Source organism: Ursus arctos, unplaced genomic scaffold, assembly GCF_023065955.2.
Source record: "Ursus arctos isolate Adak ecotype North America unplaced genomic scaffold, UrsArc2.0 scaffold_17, whole genome shotgun sequence".
NCBI classification, from domain to species: domain Eukaryota; kingdom Metazoa; phylum Chordata; class Mammalia; order Carnivora; family Ursidae; genus Ursus; species Ursus arctos.
Window position 1 is genome coordinate 34,880,973 of NW_026622841.1, and position 12,579 is coordinate 34,893,551.

Below are 12,579 nucleotides of genomic sequence, written 5' to 3' on the forward strand. Positions count from 1 at the left end.
AAACCTATGTGTAAGGAGGGGACAGAGGCTTCCTTCTCCAGACCTATGAGTTTCAGGTCGGTGCAGCCATGCTTCTCGTAGATCCTCGCTATCCAGGCACGGGGGTGAGGGGGGAATGTCAAGGGTCCCCGTTACTGGTTTTGCAAACAAGAGATGATCTCATGAGAACTACACCAAACATCAGTTCGGTGGCTGCTGCCACTGTTGACTTTCAGCCACTAGCCCAGAACCGAGCACACCCTGGAGAGCAGAGCGAGACCTTTATCTGACATCACAGTAAGTGGACATGGGTGGCGGGTGTCACCCATAGTCCTGTCTCACAACACTGCAAGCTCCAAGGCTCAGGCTGACCATGTGCTCTATTTTCTCGCCTTCAGAGTGACCAACTCAGGGTCAAGCACAGGAGACAGAGATGATTATGGACCCTTTGGGAAATAAAAGATGGGGAAAAACCAGCACTGAATCCCCAGCTGGGAAGGAAGCAAATGCCCCACCCTAGACAGAGGCCCCAGGGACAGATGCCCAGGGTCACAAACATGTGGGTGCTGGGCAGGGAAAGGAGGCTGGGGAGGCAGAATTCCGACACACTCATTCTTGAAGACTTTGAATTTTATGATTTCTCCATGTTATTTAGAAATGCAATAAGGAGGTTCCCTTTTTTTTTTTTTTCAAGATTTTATTACTTATTTGACAGAGAGAGAGAGAGTGAACACAAGCAGGCAGAGTGGCTGGCAGAGGGAAAGGGAGAAGCAGATTCCCCGCTGAGCAGAGAGTCTGACGTGGGGCTCAATCCCAGGACCCTGGGATCATGACCTGAGCCAAAGGCAGAGGCTTAACTGCCTGAGCCACCCAGGCACTACCCTTTCAATTGCTTTCCTTAAAAGAATGATTCTCAAGAAACATCAGCAGGACTGTGTTGCAACAGGTTAGACTCTGAGCCCTCCTCCCGTCTACTGAGCAGAGAAATGATCTCTGTTTGGCCTGTTTTCTTTTTCTCTTCTCCTCTTTTTCTTTTCCTCCCCTGGGGTCTCTCCTCTCATTTTTCTCCACCTTCCCCTCTTTCTTTGTGCCTTTCCCTCTGTATCCTTGCTTCTTTCCTCGGGTCCCACCACCTAGATTTTGCCTTCACTCTATGCCCTTCCTGCTGATGAGCTAAAAGACTGTCATGTGTCCTGCTGTAAGTATGTAGGTTTTGTTTCCTTTTAGAAGTAGGGCTGGCTATTGGTGTTTGATCATGGCTGTATTAAAGCTACGAAGATTTTTTTTTTTTTTTTGGATGGGGGAAAGAGGGAAGGCAGCAGGAGAGAGAGAGAATCTTAAACAGGCTCCACACCCAGGGCAGAGCTCAACGAGCACAATGCAGGGCTCAATCTCAACCATAAGATCACCACCTGAGCCGAAATCAAGAGTTGGACACTTAACGAACTGAGCCACCCAGACACCCCCAAAGATTTCTTTATTCGTCTACAACATGCACCAAAAGTCCATTTCTACTGCAGAATCTCCTTCCATCTCCCTCGACTGTGGGGTCCTCGAGACCATCCAGAGACCCTTGGGAAGGGAGAAGCTTCCAAATGAACATGAAGATGGGGGAGGGCTCCCAGCATGAGGAAAAAACAGAAAACACTGAAACAGGATAGGAGATATAAATCTTCCCACAGCCTGCCTAATTCAACCTGGCAAAGCCAGCATGTCATTCAGCATCTAAGGTCACCCACGGCTGTTTGTAAATAGAGTCATTTCCATTTTCCATAGAAAACAAAGCCAAATACAAAAAAGAGAGAGAAGATTGTCAGCCTTCTGAGAGAAACCATGGCTATTTCTATTATGACATGTGTGTGTTTGGGAATCTATCATCAGTAATAGGAGGAAAAGGAAAATGAGAGGGAGATGTAAGGGTCAACCACGGATCTGGGACCCAAGGAGTCCTGCGTATCAACACCACGCACAGAGAAAAGGCCCTCCCCACCGCACAAGGGCGCCCTCACCAGGACTCTGAAAGTCTGTAAGGACCACAAACCTCAAACGGGATCTGTTCTCCAAAGTCAAATCACAGCTGAGCACTCACTCCTGAAGTACAGAAGCGTCTTCAGGAAGCAGGTAACAGGAGAGGTCGGGCCAAGGGATGGGACTTGCCACCACGAGCGAGATGCTAGCGCCCACCAGCCTTGATGGGCTTGCCGAAGTGTGCGTGGGAGCAAGTACGGGGACGGGGAACAGTTTGGGCTGACCGCATGCTCTCCAGACCCGCCCAAAAAGTTGTTGATTCTGTGACCTGTGTAAGTCAGGCTCAAGTCTCCCCTCCGGACCCCTAGATGCCGCTCTGCCTGACCCTGGTGCCCACAACACGACAGTGACTTTGATCTCCTCCACAATGCCCACCCATCCTCACCCCAAAAGCTGACCACATTCCAGCCTGGGTTCATTCACACCTGCTCAGGACAGGATCCCTTCTTACACCTCCTCCATCCCCCCTCCAAGTGGGTCTCCCATGGCCCCATGGGAGGACCCAGGAGGACCCCACCAGAGCCCTGCCCAGCTTCCGGTACACTTCAAGAGCCGGGGAGGTCTGTTTTCTTAGTGGAGCACTTCCAGAGTGTGGGGACCTCACGCCACATCGTGCCTGGATAAAGTCACCACATGCCAAGATCTGTGGGGGAAATCAGAGGGTCCTCCTAACTAAGCACTACTTTCTCAACTACAAAATGGGGTAATGTTATTTATCTCATCAAGGGCTTCTGTGGATTAAAGGAGATCATGCTTGTAAAGCACCTACTATAGTGCCTGGTCCATCTGTACTCCATGTTAGTTACTTCTATAACCGATGGGAGAGTTGGAAGGTGGTCTCACATTCCCTTACTGCACATAGGAATAAGCATAAACCTATGTACAACATAAAAATACGTCCCTAAGTAACTGCAAGATGGAACAGAGCAGCTAAGCTTGATACTCTCTCTGTGGTACAATCTTTTAATTAAGCACTAAAACCCAGAGGTGCCGAAAGCACCTGATCAAAGCTGAAAAGAAGAAAACATAAAATGCATTAAAAATTCAAAAGCTTTTTGCAATTTGAGTGTATTTTTAGATCTACAAAACCATAGTCCCTCACTTGTCCTGTTACAGGGCTTGGAACCAAGCTGAATAGAATTTCTTTCTGCAAAGCCAGCTCAGAGAATAAAAAGAAAGGTGGGTGACATGCAAACTGAATGAAATGTCCAACTACAACCTTCTCTTACCTTTGACCCAATGAGAGTGTACAGCCACTGAATGGTTTCATTGTGGGTTATGACTCCATTCATCCCATCCACATACAACATAATCTGGCCCAAAGCTACAAAAGAGAGGAGAAAAAGGAGGAGACATTATGGTTTTATATGTACATGTAATCTTCAGGAGACATAATGGCAGCTGAGATTTTCATACTGTAAGTACACGGTGTGTCACGAACCAAACCTGAAGAGATTTCCTGAGCTCTGACATTAGCTAAATCTCATCTCGGAGAGAAGGTGTTGACCATGGCAGAGGAAGCAAGAGCTATTCCTGGTGTCTGGAAGATGCAATTAAGGTACCAAATCTAGTGATTGTTGTTGCTGTGTGTCTTGATGTATAAATGCATGTTTTTATGTTTCTATATCTGTGTGCAGTCCCAGACGGGGCAACCATATCCCTTGGATGGTGTCTGGGTTGTGGCCTTCCACTGGGGCCAAGAGGAAAAATCAAGTTTTTAAAAGCAACCTGGCAGGTCTCAGATGCTATGGGACCATCCTGAGCTCATACAATTTTAATCCTTTAGATAAGAGATAAATATGTGTTTCATTATTTGCAATTCCTTTAAAAGACTTCTCAGATTTAGAAAAACGTCGGAAAGCAAGAGAAACATCATTTGTCAGACACCAAGTCCCAAATTCCTAGTTAAGGAAAAGACAGTCACTACATATTATCTTTATTCACCAGAAAGAAAATACAGGTCATGTTACTACCTTTTTTAAAACGATTATTAATTCTAATTTTTCGGTTCCACTAATACAAAAAACCATTTGGATTCTAGAAAATGAACAGAAATTACGTATGCTGAATAGGTTTCCTTAAATCACGCGTGACCTCCTGAATCTTCTTTCACCCGTAATTAATTGGCACAGGATTGACATTTTTAGGCAACACTTTTTTTCCTGGTCACAGTAGGATATCTCATTGTAGAGAATTGGAAAATATAGAAAGTGAAAATAACTCATAATCCCATAATTTAAGGATAAACATTCTTAATACATGGATTTATCTTCTTCCATTCTTTTATTATACACATGCACGTGCACACACACGTTTATATGTAGGTCATAGGAAAATGGTGTTGAATGAAAACAGTAAAACACAAAATAGTGATTATACACTAATTCCAAGCATAGAAATATATGTGATATTAAAAAATACTTATTATCCTAGCCAACAAAAGATCAAACAAAACCACATAATCATTGAGAAAAAATTCTCTTAAACATGCAAAAATTCAAAATTTTAAGAAATTATATATATTCGTGACACAATAAGCACTGTATTTTTGAAAATAACCAATTCATATTCTATTTAATGGTGAAACACTGGAGATATTCCTATTAAAATCAGGAAAACTCGAAGATGATGCCCACTAATCCCCATGATTATTTAGCTCTGTTATAGAATTTCAGGTAAATGTAAAAGACATGAAAATTAACGAAAGGTAGGATGGTTGGAAATGAATACATAATATTGTCGTTATTTGCAAGAAATATGGATCCAGTTAAAAATTCATCTATGGAATTTACAATGAAGAGATCACAATTACAACCACTTTCTCACCTTCATAAGAAAGGTGGACCATATAAAGAAAGTCAAGTTTAAGGTAAAGATGTAATAGATAAATGGACATATGACAGCAGTATGATAAAGGTGTTATTGTATAAATAATTCATAAATTGATTAGAAAATACTAAATGCCAAGAGAAAAAAGTCAAAAGCATTTCATAAGAGAGATGACAAGCTAGTTTACAATAACACACAAATTTGTCCATCATCACTATAATAAAAAAATTACAACAATGAGGTAGCATTTTCAGTTAAATCAGCAAAAGCATTTTTAAAAAGAAATAATTAGGTATCAATTGCTAGAGAGTTAAACAAATAACTTCACTCATAACAGGTGGCAAGGCAAACTGATATAAGTCTTGTAACAAAGCTACTTAGTGCTGTAATTGTTTTAAATTGTTTCCATTTATTTAATGCCCACTGTGTGCCACGCTCTGAGGGGATATTTTATATGCATTATTAATACAACAGCCCTCTGCACTGGGTATTGTTACCCCCGCTTGACAAGAAAACAAACAAAGAACAAAAAACCCAAGGCTCTGGAAAGTACAGGAACGTACTCTAAACCTCCATTGATACCAAGGGGTGGAACCCACCCTCAGTCGGGGTGGGCAGACTCCCTTATGTAAGTACTAGGAGCCTGAAAGTCCTCTCTGAGTTCTTCCCTGTCGTAATTTCAGGAATCTGTCCTAAGGAAATAACCCTAAGGGGAAAAAATGAAGCAGCAGAAAAGATAGTCACTGAAGTGCCACCTGTAATATTAAAATTAACTAGGACCTAAATATCTATCAGAGTTCTAGAACTCAGCTTTGGTAAATGATTACATATGTTATGTCCTAAACCATAAAATGTTTCTGATAATTAAAAAGTAGAGAATTATAAACATGAAATTATGCAATAAAACAATCAAGTCTTCATGCATCAAAGGGAAGGAAAACAAATGAAATAGTAAGCTTATGATTGGGTGTCTATTCTTTGGACATGTTTGGTTTTTTTCCCATTATGGGCATCAATTATGTCTATAATAGAAAAGTAAATAAATATACAAAAGGAACAAAATAAGACTATAAAATAAAGTGTTAGGTGTTCTTGGTTTTCAGAATTTTTTCCTAGCCCATCCCTCTCAATGAGCTCCTCCCTCCTTCAGAAAGATAGACCCCCCACTCCAGGGAATAGCTCTGAGAATTTAGTACATTCCACCCCATTCTTCCCCTTTCCCCCCTTCTTTCCTCCTCTCCCACCCAAAACAAACTGGCAAATCTCCAGGGAAGGGGAGTGCGCACCTCTGTCCTTTTCTCATTCTAGTTCCACTGCTGAAGCAAATCCAGAGGCAGAATTTAACACCTGCCTCTAAATTAGCCTGAAGGCACGGGGGAGGCCGTCTACTCGCCTGCCTTTAGGGACATGCAGCCTTTGGAAGGACCCTGCCCCTAAGGCTGAACAGCTGGGCCCGGAGGTCTTCACCCTAACTGCCCAGGGCCTGGTGCCAGTGCTAAAGGTACCCCAAAAGGCCAAGTCCCTGCTACAGAAGAAGGCAGCCAAGTGAGATTTAAAACCAACCGGAATTTCTCTAAGTCTTCTGTGACCAGCTTCCCTCCAAGATCCTATCGTTATTAACAAATCACACTGGACGTAACTCACCAGAAAGTTCACGTCTAATGGAATTCAAGATTCTGATCACACTGATTTGTCCTATTTTGGTCATCAGAAGCTTTCCCACTAGATCTTTTATTCCCAGCCCTAACGCGGAAGGACAGCTTCCTGTCAAATCCACTGCAGGCACAAGAGGGCGCTAAACAGATTTAAGTGAGTTAATACCGCACTGACTCAGTCTCTAAAACCCACCAGCCTAAATGTGGGCCAGTGAACAAAACTCACACAGAAACAAAAAGCAGAGGGCCTGGGTCACAGGAGCCATGAAAAGCAGTGATCTGCATTTTCAAAAAGGATGAGAAAGAGGAGAATGTCGGAGCAGAGTGGTGGGGAACAGCCGAGGTCTGAAAACAGACGGCCCAGAGTATCTGTCCTTCTGCCCCAGGTGGACTTTGCTCTGGGCACACTTATGAATATCTGTGCCTCGGTTTCCTCATCTCAAAAGTGAGTATCTATATCACAGGGGTGTCGCAGGGACTGAGTGAGAACAATGCCTGACTCAGAGCAAAAGCTCAAGAAATGTCAGTCATATCACCATCACCTACATCACCGACATCGGTCCATTATCTACTGAACAGAAACACCCCTGAAAGGATCTCAAAGACACCAAGCAGGGGAACAGACCCTCTGCTTGAGGCCAAGTCATAAAAATTTCTCCTGCATTTTGCTCCAGACATTTTGTAGTTTTACTCCTTCAGATATATGATCCATTCGGGGATAATCTTTGTGTAAATTGTGAGATTTAGACAGAAATTCATTTTTTTCCCATACAGATGTCCATTTGATCTAACACCTTTTGAAGAGACTATTGTATTTATTGCACTGCTTTTGCAAATTGGTTAAAAAAAAAAATCACCGGCTCTGCTTGTGTGGCTCTATTTCTGGACTCTGTTCCATTCCTCTGTCTCTCCCTCTGCCAATACCACATTATCTCGATTACCGTAACTAGAGTAAGTCTTATCATCAGGTAGTAGGATTCCTACAATTTCACTCTTTTTCAAAATTGTTTGGGGTGTTCCTGTCCTTTGGCCTTTTCATATAAATTTTAGGAACAGCTTGTCTAAAATCTACAAAAAATCTTCCTGGAAGTATTATGACAAATACATGAAGTCTACAGATAAACTTTGAGAACCGACATCTTTGCTAGGTTGACTCTTCTAATCCATGAACCGTCATGTCTATTAATTTAAATCATCTGACTGCTTCCATCAGTGCTTTGTAGTTTACAGATTTTGTACGTGACTTTTTGCTAATTCTTAAGTCTTCCTCATTTTTTTGGAGGTATTAGAAATTACATTTTAAAAACTTTTCCATTCTCAACTGCTTATCACTAGCACGTAGAAATAAAATTGATTTTTGTCTGTTGACCTCATATCCTGTGACTTTGTTAAAATGTATTAACGCTTGCAGTTTTTAGGTTTTGTTTTTGTAGATTTTCGAGACTTTCTACTTAGACAGTAATGCTGTCTGTGACCAAGAACAATTTCATTTTTTCCTTCCCAATCTATAACCTCCTTCGTCCTCCTTGCCCGACCACAAAGGTTTAAGATTTTCAGTACAAAGTTCAACAGAAGTGGTAAAGGTGGACATCCTTGCTTCCTCTCAATAATTGGGAGAAAGCATGTAGTCTTTCACAATTATGATATTAGCTGTAGGTTTTTTTACATTGCCCTTTGTCAAGGTGAAGAAGTTCCCCTCAATTTCTAGTTTGCTAAAGTTTTTTTTTTTTTTAATAAGTGGATGCTGAATTTTGTCAAATGCTTTTTCTATTTCAACTAATAGGATCATGTGGTTTCTTCACGCTGTGAATGTGGTGGGTTACACAGAGTGAACTTCAAATATTTGAACCAGCCTTGCATTCCCTCTTGGCCATGGTGCATTATTCTTGTTATATATTGCTGCGTTTACTAATATTTGCTGAGGATTTTTGCTGCTTGGTTCATGAGAGATATTGGCCTGTAGTATCCTCTCTGTCTCATCTCATAACGTGGTAATTCTGGCCTTATAAAATGAATTTTGGGAAGCATTCCCTCCGCTTCTATTTCCTGGAAGAGATCATATAAAATTGGTTTTATTTTGTCTTCAAATGTTTAGATTCACCAGGAAAATATTTGGGTCTGGAGATTTCTTTTTAAGAACATTGGTAACTGCAAATTAAATTTCTTTAGTAGACACTGTTAATAACAGTTAAAATAGGGCTAATCAGGTTATCCATTTCACCTTGTGGGACCATTGGTAGTGTGTGGTTTTTAAGGAATTGGTCTACTTCATCTAAGGTATCAATTTTATGTGCTTAGAGTAGTTTATAGTATTCTATTACTCATCTAATGTCTGCGGGGTCTGTCATGATAGTCTCTCTTCATTCCAGATGTTGGCAAATAGTGACTTTTCTTTTCCATCATCATTATTGCTGGTCATTTTTCTTTTCAAAAAAGTTATCTTTTTGTTTCACTGATTTTTTTTTACTGTTTTTCTGTTTTCAATTTCACTAGTTTCTACTCTATTACTTCTTTCCTTCTACTTGCTCTGGTTTTTCTTTTTCTTATTTTTGGTTTTTTAAGGTGAATATTTGTATTATTTTTTTTCTAACATAAGCATGTAATGCTAAAATTTTCCCTCCATGCATTACTTCAACTGGATCTCTCAATTTCTGATATTTTTATTTCCAATTTTTTCAAAATATTTTCTAACTTCCACTGGGAAGTTCTCTTTGACACAGGGATTATTTAGAAGTATGCTGTTTAATCACGAAGCGAACAAAATATTCCTGTTACGTTTGTTATTTATAGCTTAATCCTATTATGGTCAGAAAACTCATCATAGGGTTTTCTTTCTTTTAAATTTGCTCTAGTCTGCCTTCTGACCCCGGAGGCAGGCCATCTTGGTAAACGTTTTACGCACACTGCAAGACCGTGTGTGCCTCCCTGTAGTCGGGTGGAGTCCGCGAAGACTCTCCAGAAGAGCTGGTTGCGGGCGGGCGGGCGCGTGGGGGCTGTTTAGCTCCTCCATAGCTTTGCTGATTTTCAGTCTACCAGTTCTATATATCACCAAAGAGAGGAATGTTCACGTCTCCAACTATAACTGACCATTTTCCTTTTCTTATTTCAGCTAAGTTTCTGCCTTACGTGTTGAAGCTCTATAGGTTTTCCATTTCTGGGTGAACTGACCCTTTCATCATTATAACGTCCTTTGTCTTTTTTTTTTTTTTTTTTTTTTTTAACGTCAAAGTCTACCTTCTCTGATGTTAACATAGCCTTCTTTTGATTAATGTTTGCATGGTATTTATTTCTGAATCCCGTTGCTTGAAAACTACCTATGGCATTATCATTAAAGTGGATTTCCTGTAGGCAGCATTTAGTGGGGTCCTGTTTTCATTTTGATTATCTCTGCCTTTTAATTGCCATGATTAAGCCAGTTATGTTTAATTATTGGTGCATCTAAGGTCAGGTTTATCATTTCTAATTGTTTACTGAGCTCATCCAGTAAGCTTTTTATTTGGTTATTATATTTTTCATTCCTATATTTTCGATTTGGTTCTTCTTTAGATCTTCTGTATCTTTCTTTGCTTAGGCTTTCTATCTAAGTGTCACCCTTTCTTCCTGATGCATTTTTAGAATGGCTGCTTTAAAGTATTTGAAAAATCTAATATCGATGTTGCCTTGGCACTGGGGTCTGTTGATTTATCTTTTCCCATGCAAGTTGAGATTTTCCTAGTTTATTGTATGCCAAGTAATTCTGGCCTATTTCCTGGACACTTTGAAAATTTTAAGACTCTGGGTTTTGTTTAAATATTACAGAAAATGTTGACATTTTTGTCCCAGCAGGCAACCAACCTGGTTCAACTCAAGCCACAAGTTCTGACCTGCCTTTCATGGGCTCTGGTCCTAATGCCAGTTCCGTTTTCAAAGTTCTTACTGTGCTTTTTGATTGATCCGGCATGTGTCCCATCCAGTTTGAGACTTGGACATGACCCACCTTGTTGTTTCAGTCTCAGATTCTCCGGTATGCCGTTTAGGGTCAGACTTAGGCATGTACAGTTTGTAGGAACCCAAGACTTCCTAAGAAAAAGTCTCCAGGTGACTTTCCTGAGCTTCTCCTTCGATGTCTCCCTGATACTTTTAGGCTCCCGGGGCTCCCCATCAGCCAGGACACTGGGCCATCAAATGCCCTATTCTGCCCCTTACTTTCTGTGACTATGTCCTCCTCTGGAGCCAAGATGTGGGAGAACCAAGGGAAAAAAACAACAACAGAAGTTCACCTGAACCTCCTGGGCCACAGTTCTATCAGAGAAAAAGGTTATGCCTCCCTCCAGGTTTCAAGTGTTGCAGACCCCGCTGTTCGCACATTGCCCTGGCTGTTCTCACCCTGCCATTACCTAGGGGGCTGGGGCACAATGTAACATAGAAAGGAATAACAAACATGGGCAGCTTTTGTACTCTGAGTGTTTGCAGTCCTTTTTCCTCCTACTCAAGGCAAAAGCAGAAGGCTTCTTCTGGAATGCTCTCTGTCCACACAAATGCCCGCTTCTGAGTTTCAGGCTGATTGTGGAGTCCAGATCAGAGAATACAAGAAAAATGTTAAAATGTTAAAAGTACCATCAGTTCAATGCTATTTCACAATCTAGACTTCTTCCCTCACCTGCCACTCTTCCGAGGCCTTGACTGTTGCCCTGTGTGTTTGCTCCAGCATTACAGCTGCATTTAATGGGTCGCGTGTGCTCATTCCATCTCACCCCGAACCAAATCTCCTCCTTCCTCCTCTGCTTTTAGAATAAGAACTGCAGCAGCACCATAGGAGGAAGGTGGCCTGGAGAGCGCACATCCTGTGGGGTGGGGGCGGGGAGTGTGTCCACCAGAACTTGGCCTCTGCAGTCTAACCCCATGGTTTTCAATCCTTTCTCTCTCCTTCCTTTCTCCTCCTTCCCTCCCCCCTCATTTTTACTTTCTTTCCTTTCTTCCTCTTTTATTTTCCTTCCTTTTTTAAAGCTAGAGGTCTTTCACTCCAAGAAGCTCTTAAAAATAATCCAAACACGGTTAACAGATGCTTTGCTGGATTTTGACTGCTTCCCCCACCGCACTGGAACCCCTACCGCACCCTGCCTACTGCACACAGCACCCGGTCACCCAGGCTAGGTACTGGAGCTCAGGTGCAAACCTGCATCTTCAAGCACCCCCCGTGAGTCAGAAAAGCAGCCTAGTGAATCCAGACCAGCAATATTTTTTTTTTCAGGAAACAGAATAGAAAATAGAGTGCACTTCATTTATTCAAATAAGGACTATTTTTATTCTATTATAAATAAACAGGAATCTTTTTTCCTGTAGGTGTCCAGCCACAAAAGTTTAGAATCTCCTCCTCCAGACTCCTTCCCTTCCCTTATCTTCCACCTGCATCCACATGAGTCACCTAATTCCCTCAATTTGTCTTCTGAAACAGGCTGCAAATGCATCTTGTCTTCCATCACTGCCTCAGGTCCAGCTTTCGTTGTCTTTCTTGAATGACAGCTGCTGGTGTCCCTATGTTGACTCCCACTCTTTAGCTAATCCACAGTAGATGTTGTTACCACCCAATTTTCCAAAGCATCAAATGTCTCAGCTGAAGCTGGAAAACCTTCCAGCTCCCTCCTACCTCAGGACGAGGCCCGGGCCCCTCACCTCCCCAGCCAATCTGCCAGCCTATTGGCTTTTGGCGCAGACCCCCCGGGCTCCTGTGCCTCTGAATCTTCTGCCACCATCTAAGGGCTTCAACGCAACCCTATCAGCCTTGAATTCATAACCCATGCCTCACATTTAAGAGAAGTCCTTACGTATAAAATACACATTCGTTTTACAAACCAGAGCTAGATGTAAATTTTCTAAAAAAAAAAAAAAAAATTTCTTACACCCCAGAGACATACAAGAAAACAATTCCAAATCAGTCATTGGCCTGCTTGTTCATGTCCTTTCCTTTGGCCAAAGATGCCAAAAATGCCGTGGAAGAAGCTGGAAGGTAATTCCTTCCCAGCAGAGTCACTCTGACTTTTTAAACAAAGAGCTCAAACACTGCTGCCCCGTGTAGTCTTTTAATAAACCCTTCACCCATGCTTTCCTC

The 12,579-nt window shown here is 41.8% G+C and overlaps 1 protein-coding gene across 1 annotated transcript in view; it reads right to left on the minus strand.

Annotated features, from left to right (window-relative positions):
- Nucleotides 1-12,579, minus strand: part of FHOD3 (formin homology 2 domain containing 3) — a 450,577-nt gene that overhangs the window by 182,858 nt on the left and 255,140 nt on the right. Inside the window, 1 exon segment of the mRNA XM_044382961.3 lies at nt 3,237-3,331. Within this exon segment, the coding sequence (XP_044238896.1) occupies nt 3,237-3,331 (95 nt within the window).